The 18,479-nt window shown below is 36.3% G+C and overlaps 1 protein-coding gene across 1 annotated transcript in view; it reads right to left on the bottom strand.

Moving 5' to 3' along the window:
- LOC149808325 (ribosomal oxygenase 1-like) overlaps positions 1-18,479 on the bottom strand; it is a 73,194-nt gene that overhangs the window by 16,833 nt on the left and 37,882 nt on the right. Inside the window, exons 14-17 of the mRNA XM_089975873.1 lie at positions 15,650-15,754; positions 14,076-14,220; positions 10,694-10,817; positions 5,864-5,963 (exon numbers count right to left, since the gene is read on the bottom strand). Coding sequence (XP_089831999.1) covers positions 5,864-5,963; positions 10,694-10,817; positions 14,076-14,220; positions 15,650-15,754 — 474 coding nt within the window. The remainder of the gene's footprint in view (positions 1-5,863; positions 5,964-10,693; positions 10,818-14,075; positions 14,221-15,649; positions 15,755-18,479) is intronic.

The following is an 18,479-nucleotide window of genomic DNA, read 5'->3' as shown; positions in this document are numbered from 1 at the left end:
ACACTTTGACAGAGGGAAGAAACTTCAAAATTACATCCGTTTCCAATATAACAGTGGTTACCCATATACCCGAATGTTTACAGGTTTAAGCTGGAGACATATATCAATGAGGATGCTTGCACTGCGAGAAAGGGTGGGGTGGGTGGGAATATTTGTCTTGTTTTATCAGGTATTATTGGAGAAACAATTTACCTATCAAATTGCTTTCTCCATCAAAAACATTATCTGATTATATTACAGAAAAAGAACAGGTAAAAGGAGGAGAAAATACTGAGCATCCTACCTCTACCTGTGTCACTGAGTAGGAGCATGAACTGGTACTGAAAGGATGAATTTGTCCTAATGTTTGTTTAGCACAAGAAGAGACAATTATTTATACATATGCTTTGGAGATCCCCATTGATTCCATTCTTAATTATTGTCTCACTATCAAAGTTTCTCAGAAAAATCCAGCAAAAGTGGCAAACTCATGTCTGGGTTGAGGGTAGTGCTTTCATGAATGGGTCATGGTCACTGTCTGTGCAGACTACCTCCACCTGTGTCATTGAGCAGGAGCATGAACTGGTACTGCAAGGATGAACTTGTCCTAATGTTAGTTTAGCACAAGAAGAGTGTGTGTGTAATTTGGATTTTTAATGTAGCTTTAACAATTTTTCAGTCATATGTCACTATGATGTCTGCGGTGTGACAGTTTATAGTGATGTCTAGCATTCAGGCATCATGCCGCAGACATGTAGCATGATGTCCCACAAAGTCACATTATCCTGACACCAGGCTGACCATTCCTAACACTAACCTCTTAATGCTGAGCGCCAAGCGAGGCAGCTGTAAGAACCATTTTTAGAAGTCTTTGGTATGACTCAGCTGGGGATCAAACCCACAACCTCCCGCATCCAAGGCAGATGCTCTAACCACTAGGCCACCAAAGCGGTAGCACAAGAAGAGACAATATCTTTATACATATGCACTGGAGATCCCCATTGATTCTATTCTTAATTATTGTCTCACTATCAAAGTTTCTCATGAAAATCCAGCAAAAGTGGCAAAGTCATGTCTGGGTCGAGGGTAGTGCTTTCATGAATGGGTCATGGTCACTGTCTGTGCAACTACAACTAACTCAACGAGATTCAATATCTCCTTAGCGAGGCCATGTAATACTTGAGAAGGCAGACTGGACATAACAGTCAGGTGACTCACTTACTCTGCAATGTCCCCACTGAGATATTACATTCAAGGCCAGGCTCATGGAAGTTGCTCTTATTTCATGAGCTGAAATCTTCATTACCTGATCCTGTGAGTTCAGAGTATGTTGATTTAATAACTCTCTTTGGCCAAGTGGCCAGCACTTGTAGAGTTATGTTTTGCATTCCTGCCTTCAGTGGTAGGAATAGTCTTTTACTGTTGATGCGGATATTGTCCATGCATCTCAGGTGACATCTGCGGGTATGTATGGGTCCTGCAGTTTTGCTTTTCTTGATAGATGGAGCAAACAGTTATTTGTTGGTGACTAGTGATGGCAACCTCTTCTTACAAAGGAAACTAGGTTGTGTCATTAAACAAATGAACCACAAGAATAAAACTTCATCCACAAATACTGTATGCAGCTCAATCAAACTGCATGGTGAAGATAGCATTATCATAAATTGCAAGTCAAAGTATGACAGCTGTTTCAGTGGTGGGTGACTCAAACTTAGACAAGTCTGGCTATGTGAAAACCCAGGAGATTCCATGTGTAAATAATGTAAGCATTGTCTGGATAAGTCAAATTTTGTCTCATCCATGAAGTTTGAATGTGTTTGCGATCATGGAACAGTATCCCCTGATTGTGATAGGGGCTAACTTCAGTGAGAAAGAAAAAGAGTTTGCCACTGAAGAATGGGTGCCAAGAGTAGTACAATGTCACACCAATAACTGACAAAAGATGATTTCTCCTTGCATGTCCTAAAAGTGAAGATTTTCAGCTGCTGCAATCCTCTCCATGATTAAAGGTCCAAACTCCTTTTCAATTAGGACATCCATGAATGAGTCAGACGTTGATTTAATAGTGGCAATCTCGACTGCTTGAGTGGAATGGGCACAGACTCTATGGAATGTTTCTGGAGGAACAACTCTGTATGAAGCAGTTGTCTTCCCTTGATGTGTCAGCCTGGAACTTGTCATGATATTGGAAGTATCCATAAATGCATCCCCCATTGCAAGGGAAAAGTCTGGCGATTGTTCCCTCATTGCAGAGGTATCACACTCAACTGAATTGTCGAACATTACTGGGACCATGTTTCCATGGCTATGTTCCACCCACATGTGAAATGCATTAAGAAAAGCTTCCATTTCCATGGGGTTAATATGAAGAGCCTTCTCTTGAAATGTCCCTGACCATCGCAAGTCCAATAGTAAGTGTACTCCCCAAACCAAGTAAACTGGCATTTTAACAGGTCTCCCACCACAATGAGTAGGCTCAAGAGCTGCAAGAAACTTACTTGCTCAAATCACATCTTGTTTGCTGTGTTTGGGAGAAAGATGTAAAGTTAAAATGTGTTAAGAGCTCCATATCTGTGGATGGATAAAATTTTGAGAACAGGGTTAGACTTCTCTCTCTCTCTCTCTCTCTCTCTCTCTCTCTCTCTATATATATATATATACATATATATATATATATATATATATATATATATATATATATATATATATATATATATATATATATATATATTATCCACCCTTAGCCAAGAATATGGGAAGTAAAACTTCATATCGTGAATCAAGAACCATACTTACTGAATGTATTTGTAGTATGTCATCCAAGAACACCACCTGATCTGTGGAAGATGTCCTGAACTGGAATATAATGTCGTTTAATGTCTTCCTGAAGGTCCACCTATAGTGTCTTGTTTGGTGATAAGCATTTCATAACTAGATGGACAAATTGCTGAGAAGGTCTGACTTCACTAAATAGATTATCCACCACACAATGAGGGAAGAAAGGTTGTTCATGTTGTGAACCAAATACTAAACTTTACCAAATGTTTTTGTTGTGTGTTGTGTAGGAATGTTGCCCTCTCTGCAGCAGATGTCCTGAACACTCAATGAAGGCGCAAGGGCTTAGACTCTGGCCCCATCAACTGGTCTGATATAGAAGCATGGATTGGACATATCAACTGGTATATAGAAGCATGGATTGGACATATCAAGACAGATCGCATACTCATTGAGTCTCTCTTGTAGATCTAAATTACTGTCATAACAAGAAATGTTCTGGAGCAGAAGCCCTGTGAGTGCTGTTTTCATCCAATCTATAATGGCCTTTACAAGCAGAATTCTCTTGGGAATTACTTCATGAAGGAGGACAATGAAAGCAGATGGGTTCAGTTAACAAATTCCAGAGACCATCTGATTCAGTATGTTCTGGCATTTTTCTGCATCTGCATGGATGGCGGTGAGGGCATCTTGAATCTCTCCTGAGATTAAACAATGATTCTACTGTATTCTCATATGTATAATAATCTGGTATTTCATGCTGATGAAATTAAAGTGCAAGATTACATGGATTCTATGGATATCTTCACAGCATGACAGCAGAAGTGAAACTAGTACATTTGAATATAACTGTAACCATCTAGCAAGTCAAAAGGAGAGTTAACTTATAGAAGTAACTTCCCTCTGCTCTCTTCTGATGTTTTCCTTCCAAGAAATTGGGCAAGTCCTGAAAAGCTATAAATCAATGCCCCTGATGGGGTTGAGCTGATGTTAACTGCATTTTATGGTTGTCTGGGCCACTGTCACTGGCCCTACCATATCAAATTCTTGTCTCTGCAATGCTAGATCTAGGAGACAGAAACTAAAGAAGCATGACTGTGCATGCCAGCTAATGTCTTGGATGAAAAAATGTGGAGTTCAAACACAACACTTCAGTAAAGACCCAATGAAGTCAGTCTGCAAAATTACTCAAGTGTCCACATGGAGTATAAAGAATTGGCCTCCTTTAGTACAATTTCTGCCTTTCTGGGATCACCCAGAACCTCTATCACAGATGTGGAACATAAAAGTGGAAAGTGTTGGAAACATAATATGAAGACCCTCTGAAACAACTTGGAACTATCATTAATTTTGTGAAAAAAGTCAATGCAAGACTGTTGAAAATGTAGAAGTGTGGCATCTATAGTTATATTTTTGGCAGTCAGTTGGGTTGATAAGTCATTGGTGATTACTGGGAAGCGAGGGGAAGAAAAAACTTAGTGCATGTGTCCTATTATTCACCTTGGTCATTCATTCCAATGACATCCATGCATGCTAATTGCCTGATTTTTCAGCCAGATGAAAAGCTCCAAATGAGGCCAAGTCAAGCATCACCACCATACTCTATGCCACCTTGGAAGGTGCTTCACAAGCACATAGAGATGAAAAGATGTTCATCCTTGTCCTCAGCATGTACAGTGGTCTTGACATACAGGCACGGCCTACAGACATAGAGAGTGACAAAATAAGATTCAATTTCATCTAACACAGCTTTAAAGCTAAATTCATCTGCTCCATTACTGGATTAGAGTCAGGCAACTGACAGGTTTCCTGCACACTCAAGTGTTGGGGTTGTCCTAATCCAGCATCACGTCTGCCTACAACATACCAAGTGGGGGGGGCCTGGAGTGGCCTAGTGGTCTAAAGTGCTCACCATTACAGATCACTGCCACCTCAACTCTGCATGGGTTCGAGTCTCGGACTTGGCCAATGTGGGTATGTGAGAAAGTTTGCCAGTAGCTTCTCAATGTTTGGTGGTTCTTTCTAGGGTTTTCCCCAGGTTCTTCCTCCACCATTTATACGGGCTGCCATGTATACCCTATCTTGTGCTGAAAAATGGCATTAAACCCTACCAAAACAACAACATACCAAGTGACACAGAAAAAATAGTGCCATCCTCCTGGCACAACACAATATACTAACAACACTGGGCTCACTGGTAGGATAGGTGGTCAGGCAATCATCAAGGCATGTGTAGCTGGGTTTGATGGCTGGAATTCTGACTTAACAGTTGGATGATGTGCAAAACACACAAACCAAATACAATGACCCTGTATGGATCCATGTACAAGATGGATGGGCATTATGCACAGTGGTCTGTCAATATAACTGACCTATGGGTGTTTTTCAGTGTGAATGGCTGGCTGTATAGCATGAATGATTGATGGCTGGATGGCAAATGGAGGGCGCTAACCATGGCTGGTACAATGTGCTGGTGAGGTCAGATTCAGGCAACCAGACTCACAAGCATTTATGGCAATGCTTAAGGATGTAGGGAACTGACATCCAGTGGGCAGCCAAAAAAACGGGAAAGAAATCTGTCAATATGAAAGCCTGCATTGGATAAATGTTACAGATGAAGGGAGATAAATTCCTCCACCCACACCCACAGATAACAACTCCGGATTTATCTCCTGAAGTGATCTCCTCATCTGTGATTCAAATAATGCTTGGGACAGGTGTAGCATGGTCACATCTGACATCCTGTTCTACAATTCCAGCTTGTCAGATGTGTCCATCAATGTTGGGATGGCTTAAAGAATCTTAGAAGGAGGAGGTACCATTGTTTTATCACCCTCGAAACTAGCTATATGGAGGTCTGGATTCGACGGGTAACAAAATTTATTTCCTAATGTTAATGTGATTGGGAAATGTACCTAATTTAATAGTTGTACAGGTGAACAAAAATGTCAAATGACTGATTTCAAGTAGCATATATTTTAAAGGGAATATTGATCAGAAGCTGCTCTTCAAGAAAAGGATGCTAAGATTCTATGTTTTGAAAACAAAAGCATGATTTGTCTTAACAACATCCATTTTAAAGCTAAATTGAATATTAAAAAGAACACACCTCTGCAGTTATTTCTATGTACTGAGGATCAATCCCATGATAAATTCTGGTGTTGTCAAGGGAGTGGTAGATTCTAACATTTTCATCTTCTGTGACCAATCTGGACAAAACAAGGAAAAAAGAAAAGATGAATTAAATGTGATACAACAAAGAAAAATATATTTGTGCTTGTAAAAAATGTATGACAGAATTTCTGATAAAACAAGAACCTAGAATGTCTTATTATACACCTGCCCCATGTTCAATAGTCCTCAATGTAAATTCCTGATTTTGTTGTTGTGGAAACCATTTTCTTCTTTCAGTTTAGTGACCTTGACCTCTCATCATTTGACTTAAAAATCGGCAGGTTTCTTCCTATATGCAGGTACAAACCATTCACAATCTTTGGTCCAGAATCAATATTATAGTGTGGCAACATTTTTCTGCATTAGTGACCTTGACATTTTGACCCCAAAATCATAGCTTTTCCTTGCCCCAAGTTTAAGTCATCTACAAAGTTTGATAACTGCAGATGGTGGATAATTCAAATTATTGTGTGGAAACCATTTTTTTCTTCAGTTACTGTGACATTTGATGTTTTTACAATGAAAGCCAGTCTCACAGTTGTGTAACTGTAAATAATAGAGAACTAAGATTATTACCATTTTTCTTTTAGTCAGTTCAACCATGACCTTTTAGTTTTAAAATCAGTAGAGTTCTTCCTTCTCCCAAGTGCAACCCATTCACAGAGTTTGGTGACTGTAAATGATGGATGACACAAGTTGGTGACTAACAAATAGATATAGACTGATGGCTGGACATTGTAACATAATACATTTTGCCTTACAACTTGCAAATAAAAATCATGTGCTGCTATTAAGGACAAAAACGTATGTGTCCAGAAAGTCTGAAAAATGACAAAACTCACAAAAATCTTTTAAATGATATACAAATCTAATCAAGTCATCTATATATGTACAAAAATATGCATAACAAACCTCACTTATCATGCTTAAGGTGTTTCTTCATAATCATACTAAAAAGTCCACCAAAAACAAGAGGCCCAACTAGACCTGCTTTTCTCACCCGAGTAGTTGACAATATGTCAGCATGTGAATATGAATTCCCACAAAATGAAACTACTTTCTGCATAAAAAGAATGTATTTCTTACAACTGGAACTGTCCCTAAGATCTCTTTCAGCCTCTTTGGTACTAGGTACTGATTCATAACTTAGATTTATAGCTCATCCTTAAAATGTAAATACATGCTAGGCATTACAAGAGGATTCCTTTGTCTGTCCTTGTACCCTTGGGACATCACTAGTGTGATCATTTGGAAACCATTTGGATCCCAACCCAAGACTGATGCAGGGACTTATTGGTTAAGGCAATGGAGTCAGGACTGGAAGATTCAGCTTTATTAACATGCATCAGATGCACTCCAAAATGTTCTGTATAATAGCCACACTGCCTTATAAATAAATTTCACCCAATTGTCTACCTTAGTAAAAACATCTTCATCAACAAGACTCTTATAAAAATATTTTTCAGGGAGTTGATATAGGTCAGTTGGTAAAGCATTGGATCTGAAATACAAGACTGTGGGTTTCTTACAAATGCATGCCAGCCTGGGTTGGTTGCCTTAGTGCATCCTTGAGAAAGGCACTTTGCTCCTGTTTCCTATGTATGAAATAGCAAACCATCTTAAAAGTGCTGTTAAAACCATCAAAAATAAATATTATCTTTTATCAACTTGTTATTTTTCTACCATTTTATATTTTAAGTCATTTATTATGACCAATAAGATTTTTATTTTGTTATTTTTTGCTGTTATATGTTGTTTTATTAAAATTTATTTATCTTGTGTTCAAAAAGTAATTTTCTTACATTTAAAAAAAAATTATGGAACGGGGAACTTTGCATAAATATAGACCTGTGATTCTAAATAAGCCCTTATAGGCTACTACCCTAGTATTCTCATATAAACTGGCAAGCAATGTGTCTTCTGTACCATGTGTATACACTGCTTCATGGCAACATTTCTTCAACAAATAATAATCTATGAAATCTTATTAAAAAAATTCACAAGGAAAAAGTTGAAGTGAAAACCTGAGACCTGCTTAAGCCAACCTCTTTTGAATACATTTCTCAGTGCAGTTTGGTAAAATCAGGCACTCATGGGAAAATACAAGAGTTGCCCTGTGTGATCTCAATTATGTGTCTTGATGCCTTGTAACTGTTTATCATGAATCAGTGAACATGGTCAGAACAGATGCCTTCACTTTTAATCATCTCAATGTATCTTCATCTTCTGATTCCCTCCTACAATTTCAAATGCAGCCTGATTTAGATGTTTCAAAATTTCCAGAACATCACTACCTGAAGTATCACAGGGCAAAGGCATTAGTGATATTTATGAAGACTAAATTCAGTGCCTAAAAGACCCCCAGATGTACATGTGGTCATTAAAAAAGCATATCAAAAGAGCAACTTTAGCTTTCATTATTTTGCTCTAATACCACCCCCCCTTTGGAAAATGTAATGCTCCTGGAGACATTATTTTGTGAATATAGATGTTACATTTTCTTCAGTGAACAGACTTTGCTGGATATTACATAATGCAGCACATAGCACCTTGGCTCTCTGTGGACTATGGCCATGTTGTTGTAATGGGATTACACTGTCACTTGTTATGGACAACTGTGTCAGATCACACTGACAGCCTGGATCAAATAAGATCCACATATATGGCCATATGGCAAAGAGACTACTTTTATTAAGTCAGTCAAAGTGCATAATTAATTTAAACCATTTACCACAAATACTTCTAACCCTGAATTATATAAAAACATAGCTGCCAACCCCAAGTATAAAAATACTGACTGCTTGTGACAAAAATACTGATTTTCAGGAACAAATACTGATTTTTAAATTTTTAAAAATTTTAATGCATATGTAACTATTTACAACATATACAACCATCAGTAAAGTTGGACAGTGCCTTACATAATTATTTTATGTCAAAGATGCATGTGTTACACACTTGTACCTTCTGGACGGGCACCATGTTGTTCCATTTGGGTGCCCATTCGGAAGGTGCAAGAGTGCAACACGCTAAGACAGGCTGTTTATAGAAGCCTTTTCCACACCTTGTTTTTTTTCAATCATTATCGATTCCAATGTACCAACTTTCACTGATGATCTCAATTCTGTGTGATTTTCTTACTGAACTGCCGTCATTCTAGCATACGAGTAATCCTTTGTGATTTTACTGTCTGGAAAATGTGTGCAAAATAAATCGCCGGCAACACTAGTAACTGAAAGGGGAAGGTTTATTTCTAAAAGAAATTTAATAAGCTGAATTTCAATCGAATTACATCAAGGTTCTCTCTGATATTTATAAACATCGTATATTCAGGCTGAGTTGTGTATGATGAAGCAGCAAAATGATGTTTATTAGATTTTTTTGTGCTCTTGTATTTCATGGGCACCTCCATGCCCAACAGCGAAATCACATTAAACAATTTTCAAAACGTAACGTTTTCTCCTTTACTAGATGGTTTCACAAATCTAAACAAGACAGCACAATTGTCCTTCCAGTTCTGTTTCCTTGTCTTTCCTGGAGAAAATTCTGAATATTCTGCTTTCCTATTCAACATGATTACAAGTTGAATATTACGAAGACGAGATACAGTGACAGTGGTAACTGTCTGTGAAATCAAATATAGTGGATGAAGACAGGCATGGTAGCCTTGATTTTGAATGAACCAATCATATTGTAGAACTGTATTCCTATATACATGCGATACATTTCTATCAGAATGGAACAGAGTGCCCATTCGAAACTGAAAATTCCAAGGAAATTTTTATTATTTTTTAAAATTAAAAAAAAAACAATTTTTGCATACAAAAAATGTACACCTGTATTCAGGTCCAAAATAAGGGACAAACACTGAAAAAACTGGACACTTGGCAGCTATGTAAAAAAAAAATACTTTATAATAAATACATTATCCAGGGTTATCCATTATACATTATCCAGGGTTCCTGTACTGAAATGATTATTATTTTCCAGAAGTTTCCTATGAGATTTTAAGGAGAAAAGGACAAATTTAAGGAGAAAAGGACAAATTTCAGGAGTCATTTTTTAATCTGATACTTTGATTACAGACATAATGCTAAAGTCAAAGGCACGTGTGCAAAAATCTCTTAGTTACTAGACTCAACCATGGCTACCAATGAATATGAGAATCATTGCAAAATCATTCACTGCAAAGTTGCAGTGGAAAAATGAAGTATTTTCTCTATAAAAAAATGTTGTTTAGCTTTTTAGTATCATTTTCTAGGACATTTTATAACAGAAAGTAATTTTCACAGAGGTTTCCAGGATATTTTCATTTAATTCAAATTCCAGTACCTCCTTAAAAATTAGAAAACGATCATCAACCCAGGGACTTGTTTTGGATTGATGTATTAATTTCAAGTGACAAGTCCAGATCCTGTGTTGCTTAGATAGAGATTACATTATTTCTACAATTTGTGAGCTATACCCAAGATTATACATACTCCAAAATTCAAAATTTATTTAAGTTTTCACACATATTTATGCCTAACATTATAATTATGAAAGAAAATGATTTCTACCCTATACTGAAAACAGAGTCAGTTGTAAATCTGAAGCTACTGACACAGGCATATATGTTGATACCAAGAGACCCCATATTCGACAGCTTAATTTGTAACTGTTTTGATACCAAGAGACCCCATATTTGACAGCTTAATTTGTAACTGTTTTGAGCCAAATTATACAATTCCCTGTGTGCAATCTACCATTCTATGTTTTGATTTACCTAAGGATGCCTTTCCTGATAATTTTTATGTGTGTGTCAGGTTCTATTTCCACTGTCCCCACAACCTGCTTCTTGGAATCCTCCCAGTGTTCTCCTGTACCATGGATGCTGTTGGTCTTCTCAGCTGGAGAAAGAGAATAAGAGATTAATTTACATGCCCAGGGAAAGGGAAATTGTACCAATGGGACCAGAATTTATGGGTACTCATTTTGTCCTTGAGGATGGGGTATTCATACACGTTAGTGCAGATGACTTGAAATTACATTTTGTGCCATTCTTATGTCATATACAGTGATCAAGATCAAAACTGTGGATGCATTTTACACTGATTCTATGACATAGATCAAGATTTTAGATCCAGGGTAAGATGATGTCAATCTGATATGCAATCAAAACAAGATCCAAGAAAACTGTGGAAAAGGAATAAGAAAATGTATCTGTGACCATGAAGATTACCCTGACATGATGCCATGAAAGTGAGAAGCATAAGTATATAATTGCTGATCCCTGTACCTCAAACAGAGTTTATGATACACAGTTTTCCCTAGGATTATAACATTGTGGGTCCTGTAGACCCTCATTATTTCACACTGGTTGGTCTAGTTTTGGGGGACCAAAGGAGAATATGTCATGAAATTTAAATTCTGGCAAGTTCAAATAAAACTGAAAAGGAAAAATATAAAAACTGAATATCTGTGTTGTATTTCTTGCTATTTATTCCTCCAACTTTAATTTTAATGACCTCATTCAGAAATGACATATGGAGCTTATAAATTTCTATAAATTTAGGAAAGTTATATGCCATTCTTAAACATAACATATATTGTCCATAATTTTATGACATGTTAAAGTCATTAAATGATCTGACCAGTTCAATGTGAACTTTTGACTCTTGGTGAGAAATTAATGTTGAGTTTCTAGTCTGTACATCTAGTTCTTAATGGATCTAACTAGTGCATATATCACATCATCAAACCTTTATATTGGTCATATTTCAACCAAGGGAAATAAGCAAACCAATTATGAATAAACTCAACACAGTCTGTTGCTTGTTCATATTCAGAGTCATCATCTGACTCGACATTCCATGATTCAAACTTATTTCAAACAAGTTAGCAGACAAGAACTAATGCATAAGCCCTCTGAGGCACTTCTGTTGTTTTGTTCAGAATAACAAAAGTTACTCTGCAAAATCCATTTTACTTTGAGCCATAATTACCCTAACATTTAATCTTCTGACCCCAAAATTAAAAGGCCTATTCCAGACCTGCCAACCCTGACGAGTCCATCTCAGTAAGGCAATTGATTTTTTTCTGTAAGATTGACCAGTTTTCAGTAAGGTGTAACAAAATATCAATAACTGCTATTGTAAAACTGGAAAACGTAATTAAAAGTTTGACGCATCGATGATAAACATTATGTTCAAATGAAAAGTTTGTAAAGTAGGTGTGGACTTTATTTACCACTAGTACAGTTGCATAAACTCTAATTCCAAACCCTATGCAGCTCAATGGCTTGTTGCTATCTCTCAACTTGACATAATTCTTGGAAATTCTTTTCCATTTTATAAGACGATGGCATTCATATCTCCTGTCATGAGACATACTCAAACTGGCATGTGATGTCCAATAAACGTAACTGTTTCCTTTCCAGCTTTTAGTCACAAAAATCTGAATACTCCTTTTTATTCTTCTGTGTTCATTAGTAACACTTTTCTAGAAGCTTATTTTCCCCTTAAACATGCATCGCTTTCTGGACACCATTTTTAATAATCTATAATCAACAGTCTGATCATGCAGACACTTCACATGAACAAATTGGTGCAGTTTAAAGCGTCTTGAGTGCTTTTGTAAAGTTAGTCTGGTTCCCTCACTAATTTTACTAATTCTAAGATGAAACCCGGATCCAAATAAAACAAGGATGAACCAATTATCCAGATTTGTTGGCAATGATAATTTTTCCGTAGTTTTTGCTAGTTTGCTGTAAGTTCGTATTTTAATGGTAATTTTCATAAGACTTACGGCAAAATTGTTAGAGTTGGCAGGTCTGCTGTTCCATACTTTATATGCAAACCCTCCACCAATTTTGGACAAGGTATATGTTCAAAAACTAAAGTTATAAAAAACTATTTGCATTCTTTCAGTCAGTGACCTTGACTTTTGACCACAAAACTGACAGGCTTCTTTTTCACCCAACATGCAAGCCATCCACAAACTCGGGTCAAAGTATATGGATGAGAACATAACATTTTGTGCAGACCATATTTTTCTTTTAGTCATAGTGGTATTGACCTTTGACCACAAAACTGAAAAACTTCTTTCTCACCTATGTGCAAGCCATCCACATTGTAGATGGTGAATAACAAAAGTTATTATGCAGAAAACTATTTTTATTCTTTCAGTTACAGAATATCTTGACAAATTACTTTTTACTCCCAAAACAATAAACTTCTTTCTTACCCAAGATACAAGCAATTCACAAAGTTTGGTCCAGGCTTGTTATGTAAAAATAATAATATTGATTTTTTACCTTCCTATACTTGTGACCATGACTCTTGATATTTTGAACCTAAAATGAAAAGGCTTTTTTCTTACCCCAAATACAAGCAATATACAAATTCTGGTAACTGTAGAAGATGCAGAACTCGAGTTACTGTGCAGAAACAATTTTTCTTCTTTTAGTAACAAGGTTCATAACATTTCGACTTTTGATTATTAAACTGATCATGTACTGCCATACCTCAAGTGCAAGACAGCCATAAGAAATTAACTAAAACTAAAAGTGTATCTTCTTTTCCATCAATACTAATTTTCCCATAAGGTCTATTGCCTCAGCATATTTTCAACAAGGTAAAAATCTGTTTATTCTCCAAGAACACTGAAATGATGGTCATGGATATTTTACAATGAATAGTTTTATTTTAAATTACATCTGGCAATACTGTGAATTCTCTATTTTAGATGTCCCATTTTTTGTGCATTTCATGGTTACTAAAAACCATCAGTTTAAAGACCAAATGAACAATGATTCTTATGCAGAAATAAAATGACCCCTTCCACAATCCATGAATTCAAGTACTGAAGTGCTCTGCAAAGACACAAGAGAGACCAGTGTGCTTATGCAGGCAATATTGGAGCTCCTAGCATATCTAGGTATAAGATTTAGACAAATATTATTTTAGCCAAGTTTCAGCTGAGTACAACTGAAGAAGGAAAGTACTAAGCATTGTTCACTCTGTCATCACAGCTGTTGTTAAATGGAAAGTAATACTTATTTCTCACAATTCCGACAAGAAAATAATGGCAGTAGGTTTAAACTGAATTGATGGAATTTCACTGCAATGCTAATTACTAGTCTCTGAAAATGAAACACCTATGCTTACAGTCAGACAATACTGGTGGTAAGCTGTCATGTACAAAGTGTTTGCCCATCTGATCACAAGCAGCATCAACTGGTGCATATTTAGCCATCATCTTCTCCACCAGACTGGTCACTTTCTGCATAAAGTCTTTCCTTTTTGGATTCTCCTGAAATACATTCATTCTTGCAGTCAGACTATCACATCTTAGGTTTATTGAAGTTTTATTTTAGTTTCCATATGAATCAAGTGATTTAAAACATACCAGAATTGTATGTGTATTTACCCATATTTATCTGGTGATAAGCTTCCTGATAAAACCACTGCTATTTTTAAAATTTATTTTGACAAATATTTTACAAAGGATATCTGTCAGTTAGTAAGCACCTGCCCACCCCACAACTTTGAAAAAATAATCAGGCTGGTCTCCTGGTCTTAACATGGGAGAAAAACTATTACCATATACACTCACGAGTCAACTGCACATTGCACATACCCAGATCTGCCTCTGCATAATACTCCTGCAAATCTGGGTCTATGCAGTTCATCAGGAGTGATCAGAAGAACAACATCGGCCCTGAGCTGTCATACATTATGCAGTGACAGATCAGGATTTATGTTTTTTGCAGTTGGATTCACTTAAAGGTGAGCATATATAGTACCAGTTTAAGATGATTACAGAAATACAATGGAACAGGTGTGTCATGGCACACAATGGGCCACTGAATTTCATTAAACATCTAAGCAAATACATAGATCACACAGCCATACTGATCTAAAGAAGAAAATCCCAAGAAACAATTTTTGTTAAGGTAGTTTGCTTTTGTAAAATCAACACTTACTGAGCAGTTCAAAATGGTGTATTCATTACACTGATACATGATTCATATTCAAATGACTTGTTGGCAACTTCTGTCACTTTTTGAAAGTGAAGAATGAAAACTTCTAAAATAATGTTAATGACAGCAACAACTACGCAAAAGAAAATGAGAAAATCAACAAAAAGTGTACACGACATTTAGATTTCTTTAATGGTTGCAAACCTACTGTACAGTGGCTGTAGAGGCTTCTGTTTCATCTATACAACTATGTCTTACTGACAAAGTTCACACCGACATATATATAACTTTATAACAGATTTTGGATTGCCTAGCTATGAATAACAATAACTTATGAAAAAATAGAATAAAATACTCCATTATAAACTGGAGATCATCTTTAGATTTGATTTGGCTTCAAATGGGCAAATATGTATTCTCTGCTTCACTGGCTACAAAATCTCAGACAGAAGCTTGAATATTTTTTTTGCCTTTAATATATTCATCAGCTCAAAATGAATTTTTTTTTCTTGACCTCTGATACTGATATATGTTTCAGAATTCCACATCCAGGGTTTTTAATCAGTACCTATCCGACCTTTAAATGACTGTAGTACAACACAGGTGCATTATTTTCAAATTATCAGTAAGAACATTTTAAACTATGTATTTCATATGCATAGAGCTACTCTTAAATACAATGGTGCATTTCACATTAAACATCTTCTGACTTTCTAATGTTAAACCATACAAATGCTTAACAAAACAAAAGGAACTTACTATATCCATAAAAGCAAGTCCCATGTAATTAAGATAATCCAATGGCATTCCTTCCCTGAATTCTATATCCTCCTCAACAGCTATATGCAGTGCTCTGGGGACCAGCTGTATAATAAATGACATCGATTATGTGTTCTGGTCTTTATTATAAACTAACTGTACAAACTGACAATAATTTACATTCCAATAATCAATTTGTGAGGCACTACAAATAAAATAATATTAATTAACATATGCATGTGCATTTTGCAAAAATTTTACACAAAAAATGGGAATAAGGGAAAAAGTTTGCTCCTATGTTTCTCCTTTATATAAAGTAACAGTATTCTTCCATTCCTTCTGATATACCTCAGTACTTAGGAATTTACACAAAGAACAAAGATCAAATGGGGAAAACAAGAGTACACTAATAACTGTGTGCATATCTTGGCATACAACTAAAAATACACATCATGCACATAAAAATATGCTTGTGCAAGAGAAACTTTTCAGGATGCAATTGACACTGACATGCTTTGAAGATTAATTTTATTCTAATATGTTTTTTCAAACTGATCAACTTACAAATCTACAAATGAAATACACAAAGTGCTGTTGAAAATTTGCTTCCAATGTAATGTCATGCCTATCCTTGAGATGAAGTGCTATGGAGAATTATCTTTGACAAAGCTTTCTAAGTTGTGGTAGGATGAGATAATGCCTTTTGTAAAAGGATTCAAGGAAGTTAATGGTGGCTTACCATTACAAATATTTATTTTACTGGCAACAAACTAAAACTCTAACTATACCAATAATGTCATCAAATCCTTAAGACTTATCTGCTGATTTTATCCTAATGATTCCCATCACTTTCAAAACACAACAAACAGTAATTGATACTGTATAACATACAGTAATTGATACTGTATAACATACAGTAATTGATATTGTATAACATAAAGTAATTGATATTGTATAATATACAGTAATTGATATTGTATATCATAAAGTAATTGATATTGTATAACATACAGTAATTTGATATTGTATAACATACAGTAATTGATGTTGTATAACATCATCATCAGTCAGATCAAATTATCACAAAACAAAATACATCAATATGTTGAATGGTTCTTGAGCTAAAATGACTGCAACAAACATTCCAAATTTCTGAATGAAGACATGAATTTGCTTGAAAAGGGGTATAACTCTGTCCAAATGGAGTAGACAAGAATAAACCTTAAAAGGCAAAAGTCTGTGAGTCAGTGTTCATACCAAATTACCTCAGAAAGATTCTTGAGTTGTCACAAGTAACATCTCATGTGAAGATAGCAAGTCAATTGTCAAGGGTCAAAACCCAATCCAAAATGAGATGATGACCAAAAAATCCATACAAGGCACAAAAAGGTTTTTGTTGAAGGGTTTAACACCATTTTTCAGCACAAGATAGGCAATACATGGTGGCCAATATATGTGGTGGAGGAAGAACCCTGGAAAACCCCAGGAAGAACCACCAACCCACGAGAAGCTACTGGCAAGCCTTGTCACGTACCACGTTAGCTGAGCCTGAGACTCGAACCCACGCAGACAGAGGTGAGATGGCAGTGATCTGGAATGGTGAGTGCTTTAGACCACCTGAGGGACCCAAAAAAGGTTAAAAAACAATATAACACCAATGTAAATCATGCAGTGTTGAATGGTTTGTAAGCTATGATTACAATGATCTGCTGTAGTGTGTGTGTGTGTGATTTGGATTTTTAACGTAGCTTTAACAATTTTTCAGTCATATTGCTATGATGTCTGCAGTGTGGCAGTTTATAGTGATCTCTAGCACTGGGGCATCATGCCACCAACATGTAGCATGATGTCCCACCCAGTCACATTATCCTGACACTGGGCTGACCAGTCCATACACTAACCTCTTAATGCTGAGCGCCAAGCAAGGCAGCTGTTAGTACCATTTTGTAAGTCTTTGGTATGACTCGGCTGGGGATCAAATTCACGACCTCCCGCATCCGAGGTTTATGCTCTAACCACTAGGCAACCGGAGTGGTTGATCTGCTGTAGTAGTTTTATACAATTTGGATGTGAAAGACAAAACCTTTAAAAGGTTTATCTACATGCAATTGGCAATTAAACTACCAAATGGCATTCAATTATGTACAAATGCTGCAGAGCATTGGTGGTTACAAGAATGAATAGTAAGTAGTGGTAGGCTAACAATGGAGATTATCAACCAAATTAGTCTTCAAGTAAACTTACTGTGCAGAAACCATAATTTACTTATTATGTCCAATACCACTGACCTTTGGACCCCACATGTATAGGATAGATTATCACTCTAAGTAATGGCAATCAAAAAGTTTGTTCCAGGACTTACTACAGAACAAAATTCAGTGTGCAAAAAACATTTACCTCCAAGTCACAATGAACCTGTCCTTGGGCTTTTTAATCTCAAACCTAAAAATTTTAAACCATATTCAAAGTGTAAGCCATCTAAAAAGTGTAGACCCAGTCTGTGATGTAATATAAAGGTTATTGTGCAGAAAATAAGTTTCTTCTTTCAATCACAGTGGCCCTAATCATTTACCATTTGACCCAGACCTTCCAACCCTGATGAGTCCATATCAATAAGGCTATTCCAGACCTTCAAACCCTGATGAGTCCATATCAATAGGCCTATTCCAGACCTTCCAACCCTGATGAGTCCATATCAATAGGCCTATTCCAGACCTTCCAACCCTTATGAGTACATATCAATAAGGCAGTTGACCTTCCAACCCTGATGAGTCCATATCAATAGGCCTATTCCAGACCTTCCAAACCTGATGAGTACATATCAATAGGC

Source organism: Sinohyriopsis cumingii, chromosome 1, assembly GCF_028554795.1.
Source record: "Sinohyriopsis cumingii isolate HCF-2022 chromosome 1, ASM2855479v2, whole genome shotgun sequence".
Lineage (NCBI taxonomy): Eukaryota > Metazoa > Mollusca > Bivalvia > Unionida > Unionidae > Sinohyriopsis > Sinohyriopsis cumingii.
The sequence above is the reverse complement of the archived record's forward strand: the minus strand, read 5'-3'. Positions and strand labels throughout refer to the sequence as shown.